Source organism: Parasteatoda tepidariorum, chromosome 9 (assembly GCF_043381705.1).
Source record: "Parasteatoda tepidariorum isolate YZ-2023 chromosome 9, CAS_Ptep_4.0, whole genome shotgun sequence".
Lineage (NCBI taxonomy): Eukaryota > Metazoa > Arthropoda > Arachnida > Araneae > Theridiidae > Parasteatoda > Parasteatoda tepidariorum.
The window spans coordinates 64,005,160-64,012,052 of record NC_092212.1 but is presented as its reverse complement, the minus strand read 5'-3'; the positions used below and the strand labels follow the sequence as shown (position 1 = coordinate 64,012,052).

General features: G+C 31.2%; 1 protein-coding gene across 1 annotated transcript in view; it reads left to right on the top strand.

The window, feature by feature from the left end:
* Nucleotides 1-432: 432 nt before the first annotated feature.
* The window catches only part of LOC107450566 (uncharacterized), a gene marked incomplete in the record, with an annotated part of 16,050 nt that continues 9,589 nt past the window's right edge, over nt 433-6,893 (top strand). The window contains 3 exon segments of the mRNA XM_043048343.2: nt 433-867; nt 950-1,196; nt 5,972-6,209. Of these exon segments, the coding sequence (XP_042904277.1) occupies nt 665-867; nt 950-1,196; nt 5,972-6,209 (688 nt within the window).

Genomic DNA, 6,893 nt, shown 5'->3' with positions numbered 1-6,893 from the left:
AGTAAAGAGTAAATAAAGGAGCTAAAATAAATAAAATTATACGCGATGTGATTAGCACATGGTTCATTTGTTATTTATATACATTAACAACAACCAATTGTTTTCAATAACACCAAACTGTGAAGAGAGATTTATTCAAAGAAACATCATTCATTTTGAATAATCATTTAATATAATAACTGTGTTTAATTAGTAAATAGACTTACTATCAACATGTGCAAAAAAATAAGCCCTACATAATGGTTTTAGCGTTTTATTAATGTGTACTTATTTTTGAGAATAGATTGCTTATAAGAATAAATAAGAAACACACAAAATATGTTATTTTAATAAACCAAAAGAAGAAATAAAAATCCCTTTATATGTGACTTGCAGGTGGCTAAAAGTGACTTTGGCTCTTTTACAATGACTTGTGATAAAATATTCAGACAATACTCTGAGCACGCATCGTCTTTGTAAGTATTGATTTGATAAAGTTGAACGGCGAGTTATTTGGCGAGAAATCGCCAAATGGGAAACAGTGACGTCTCCTTTCTTATTTTATACCTCTCAGACAGGAAAGGCGCGGGAAATGAGTATACTGAGTGATATGTGTTAGCTTTTAGATGGAATGTGTTAGAAATAAAACTAAAAATTAGAATTTTATAGAAATTTAATTTGAACCATGGAGTTGATGAAGAAAGAGATATGGTCTCAGTTGGTTAATTCTTATCCAAGTTGTGTTTTAGAGGAAAGTTCAGAAACTGACAAATTAAGACTACGTCTAAGTGTCGAAGATCTTGGCGAGGTTGAGGATTTTAAAAAGACAATTGGTAGAATTACAAAAACGCAGTGGAACGCAAAAAGGGAAAACTCTGATCCTATGAGGTATGTTTTAATTTTGTCACTGAAAGCTTTAATTTCTTTTTTTAAGCTCTTTTTGTTGACCTGGTTAAATACTTGATTTCAGGTTTACTTTTTGGAAAGCATGGGTCTGCCAACACAGTAAATTAAATAAAGCCTCCACTTCCAAACGGAACGCCAAGTGTCAAGCTAAGTTGTGGCTCATAATAAAAAAGCTCACTAAACACACTTATAGAAAAGACAAGTTCATGAAACTGTCTCCTCCTTTAGCAGTTTTGGTAATTCTTGGCTTGCAGCACACTCATAGTATTGATACTGTTGAATCTCTTAAAATGTTGAGAGTTTCAGACGAAGTATGTATATTTTTATTTTTGAGTAATCATTTTGGGGAAATTTCTGTTTCGTATCCTGCTCCAAAATTTGTCAAGAACCGAGAAGCCAGCGAAAAAACTGGAACAAAAAATCCACAAAAGAACAAGCAATAATTTACGTTGTGTCGAATCTTATTCTACCATGCCCTTCGATTTTAAACTAGGACAAAAACAAAATGTAAAGCGTCAGTAATATCGGGCAATCCTTATCATAAAAATAAAACTGGTATTAAATATTGCTAGTGGGCTGCGCCCCCTGCTCGCTAACGCTCGCCAACCTCGCCAAAATTGCTATACAATCTTATATGGTTTGCTTCGCAAACCAAGCTCGCTTCACTCGCTACTAACTTAGGTACATTGCAAATGCACAACAAAATTCTAAGAATTCAAAACAATCATTCAAATCCATATAAAAACTTTTTTTTCAAATAATTACATCTTTTTAGTAAATACTAAGTCATTNCTATCTAAATTACTTATAAATTTTAAGATTTGATTGAGCATCTTTTTATCAAAACTTCAGAAGTGCAGAGTTTGGCGATATTACTTTGACATGTTGGCGCGTTGAAATGTTCGCGTTACAATGTTACAATGCGCGTTACAAAATAGCATTTGTTTACTTTTCGTTACCAACTGTATAAAATGCTAGTTTGTTTTAAATTTCAACTAGTTATGGAAATTTTTGTTTACAATTTGTTGAAATAAACAATACCTTTTCAGGTGAATATGCGATAATTTTTTCCTGAAAAAGTAATAAATAATAATAAATTATATAATTTGTTTCATTAATTATTATTTCTGAAATAAATGGCATGATCATTATTAATTTTTATATTTTATTTAAGGCATTTATTAAAAGCTGAAGTTTTTTCATAAGTCTTTTTTTTTCTTCATTGACGTTAATTTTTTTAACAATTTCAGATGCTAGACAATGTTTCTTAAAAAATCTGTAATATATCATGTGTTTTCCAATCTTAAAGTTTATATTATTGATACTTTAGTATATACTCTTAGAATAACAGAACCTTCAGAATAACACCAAATGAGCGAGTGACGCTAATTTCGGTGTATCATCTGGCAACCCCCTTGGACAAAAATATGACGGCAGCGCATGCGCTTTTGGATATTGTCATCACTCTTTTCAATACAGGCACTCTATGCCTAGCTTATGCTCTGTCTGGTTATTTCAGTTTCCGTTTATAAAAGCGCTATATGTTGAGCCATCTCAGCTGGATTTGGCATGTGACATTTTNTTATCGGCAATCATTTGTCTATTTTCTAGCGTTGCCATTCGGGGAGTTGTAATGAGGCTTTTTTTTGTCGCCGTGTAAGAGAAATTTATATATAGATGATTTTTCTTCTGCGTAAAATGAGGAAAATAAAATAACGGATTCTTAAATAACTGTAGATACGAATATTGGTTAATCGTACTTAAAATAGAAAATCACCAATTTTTTCAATAGAATGTAAATATCAACTGTTTTTCTTTTTAATACTTGACTTATTATCGATTTAATTAGGATAATTTCTAAACAAATTATGTACAGTGCAAGAAAAAGGGGAAAAAACGGACCACCCTGAATAACTTTTGATCTACCTATACGTAAAAATTTTTCAACGGATTCGAAATTCTGACCCCCAATATATAGGGGGTAGCCACAATCTGGGAGATATCAACTCCATAGTTTGGTCAGGAGAAAGATCCAAAGTTTGAACCCCTTAATGTTAATTTTACTCTTTGAATATTTATCCATATCCAAAGAACTTTTTAAGCGAATTTAAAAATTTTTGGACGCAATTATAAAATTCGTTTGTCCAAAGAAAATACCGTGAGAAAAATAAATTTTAGTTTTTGTCATTTTATTTAATTATAGTCGAAAGAATTTTGAACTGTTTGGTATACAATTTTTTACGTCATTTTAAAATATGTAATTTTACATAGTAAAATACTAAATTTTAGCAAAATTGGTTGAATAGTTTCTGAGAAATCGAATTTTAGAAAAATAGCATATTTAAAATTTGATTTTTATACGGAACTATTCAACTCCTTAAATTTCGTATTTTGCTATGTAAAGTTACATACTTTAAAATGATGTAAAAAATGCATACATTACAATTCAAAATTTTTGAGACTATTATTAAATAAAATAATAAATATGGGGACATATGTCCAAGATTTCGGCTACTCCTTATACTTTGTGGGTCAGGAATCTTAAATCCGTAAAAAAAAAAAAGGGTATGTTTATTCAGAGAAAGTATGTGTTTGTGTATAATTTTGTAAGTTAAAATATCATCTGTACTAAATTAATAAGCATATTTTAGGTCAAAATCTTGAACCATTAAGAGTATGTCTAAAATGTGAAGACCCGATCATTAGATTAAAAGTTATTCAAAGTTGCCCGTTTTTATTTATTTATTTATTGTTGACGCATTGTAACTATTGTTATCACTAATTTCAACAATACTATTTACATACACTAAAAAGTAAATTTTTAAAAAAAAATATAGTGAACCACTGCTATAGTGGACCTATTTCTAGGTGCGCAGACAGTACACGATAACGTAACGGGATTCGACTATATAATTGTATAGCTCTAACAAAAACCGGGAGAGCTGTAGCATAGCCATAGGAGAAATATGGCCCTACTGAGTAACAGCAAAAAAAAATCGGAAATTTCAGAGTTGTCTTTTTAATAATTAGCAATTGTTCGTTTTTATTAATTAGCGAGTGTTTACATTTTTCTAATATTTGGCCAGTATTTATATATTTCTTACATAAAAACGCCTATTAATTATAAAATACCGAAATATTTCATTTTATTGAAAAGAAGGTGTAAATAAAAAAATTTGATTGCAAATTTAAATGAGGAAAGAAAATGACAAAATTTTCCTCTCATTTAGTGCGAACTTGAAAATTTATTCAATAATTATTGTTTTCTTTAACTGTAATTTGTAAAGTAACAAACCGTTTATCACTTAAAAACATTGATTGAAATTTTGCCTATCAAATTTTTTGCATGTCAGCTGCTTTTTGCGCCTAACAGCTGTTTTTCAAAATGGCGAACAAAACTGGAAATGAAAAAAAAAAAGGGGGGGGGAAGTTTTTTTCTTAAAAATTGGTCATAACCTAAAAAAATAAGAAACAGTTGGTTTTAATTAACAGGAAAATAAGCTTTTCCGGGAAAAGAAAAGTACTTAGTATTATCAGTGTTATTTTTAAATGGTGAAAAAAGTACTATGGAGGGGTTAGGCAAATCTGGGGTACTCGATCGACTCGGTGTCTAATAGTTGGCTCCCAATAGTTTAGTGAATTTCAACCTGTTATTTTATGAAATCGAAAAAACTGGATTATAATATGTTTTGAATTTTTTTATTTTTTTTTTTTTATTTTATTGATACGACTCAATAGCTCTTCCCTGAAAGACTTGCAAAATCAGACCGAAATCACAAAAATGTGTTTAGTATAGGCATCTGTCTTTTAAAATTAAAATGTTTAGTTGCACTCGTTTTTAACGAGTCCCGATTTAGTGAGAACCCGGATTTAACGATGAAATAGGATATGCTTCTTTAGTTGAATGTTGGTCAATTGGAGCTTAGCTCGCTTTTAACGAGTAAACCCTAATTTTAGCGAGCAATATTTTTGTGATACATTAAAAGGACTACTTAATTTCAACTCAGCTTGCTACACTCTTCTTTAAAAAACTTGCTTTTTGATGTTTTCGAAGTCGACGAATTTCTTTTCGATGTCGACGATGTTTTCGGGCCACGAGTCTCATGCAAAGAATAATAACACAACAATGAGACACCTTAGAGAAAAATAAATAAAGTATCGTAGAATAAGGCCGAAAAATAAATAAAGTATCGTAGTATAAGCCCGAAAAATAAATAAAGTATCGTAGTATAAGCCCGAAAGATAAATAAAGTATCGTAGAATAAGGCCGAAAAATAAATAAAGTATCGTAGAATAGGGCCGAAAAATAAATAAAGTATCTTAGAATAAGGCCGAAAAATAAATGAAGTATCGTATAGAGAAATAAATAAAGTATCGTATTTAAAAAGCTGGGGTAGCCTGGTTGGCATGGCGCTGGACTCGCATTCGTGAGAACAGTAGTTCGGATTCAGCCGGCCAAAGACTCCTCGTGTATTGAGTGTCTCGGGTCACAAAGTCCTCCATATTCCAATAACAAATTATACCCGGGGGTACTGAATTATAGATTTGTTCGTTCTCTGGTTCAGTTCAAAATTACGATCAGTGGATGAATGATTGGTTGTATAAATGGGTCCACCATATAAACGGATGTGGCAGAAATCGAATTCTTGGACATAGATGGCGCCACTGGAAACAAGAAACAACGACCTACGACAACAACAACAACCATATTTATAATTTAGTTGATACGTAAAAACCCGTTTTGTACGAACACAAGAAAATTTCGGAAATAAAATTCTACTCAAAATTTTATTAAATCAACGAAAATGATATAACTTTTGTTTCATGAAAATTACTATACTTAAAGACGAAATTTGACAGAAAGCGAGGGTTGCAACTTTTTAACGTAAACAATGGAGGGTATTTGTGATTTGCTTACTTCTGTTGTGAAGTAAAGAGGAGGGAGACGGAAATTCCCAGAATTATGCTTACGTATTATTTGAACAGCACTGCAGTTGGCATGGTCAAGACCGATACGGAAATGCCTCCTAGTTTTTTTTTTTTTTTTTTACAGTTTGTTAAATAAAACATTTATTGTTTGATATAGGTAAAGAAAGACTTTAATGACTATTTCTCATGGGGAATGACTATAATCGAAGCCCGTATGCACCATGAAAATAAATTTTTGTTGGCAAACAACTATGAAGATATGGCAAATGCTTCTAAGAATCCAACTCCGAGGCAGGTTCATCATTTGCAAAACAAGTGGAAATCGAACAATTCAGGGGCACTTCCCACCCCATTTGAGAAATTGAAGGAAAGAATACCACTTTATAATTCAAATGGTAAGTATTTTTTGTATATTGTAATCGAAAATTGGTTTTAAAAAAAAGCTTTTAACTGATTTCTATAAATGAGGGTTGCTTCATTAACATACGCTGTTAACAAAAGGCACGCCCTTTTTTAAATGAGCAGCAGGATTGAAAATGGCAAAGGATTTTTCTTTCGTAATGTTTCTCATGTTACATAACATCCTGCTTAAATTCTATAAATACTTTTAGGATCTTTAATTAAAATAATTAATGAATTTTTTGTCGCTTACGTTGAATTTTCTGTTGGACGACACTCCTAATTTTTCTGGAGACAAGGAATCTTAAGTTTTATATTAAAGGTTGTGATAACATAACACCCTGCCAGTGGCGTACGCAGAATTTTTTCAAGGGGGGTGTTCATAATTTTCTGAAGCTACTAAAAGAAATTCGAGTACTTAATAAAGCACTATTATTTCCCTAATTTCGACAGCTAGACAGTTTTGACTTTTTATTTAGACAACATTGTTTAGTTAAATTTTCATTTGATTTTTTAAGTTTAAGAACATAATGTAATATCTTCTGAAAAAAGTCCAATGTCATATGGGTGGGAAGTAACACTTTGAGGGCCACTTTCACATTCATCAGATTTTGTTATGCTAGAAACGTTTTCTTCAACGGAAGTATCACATTTCTGTACAACAGAAAAACTTACATTGT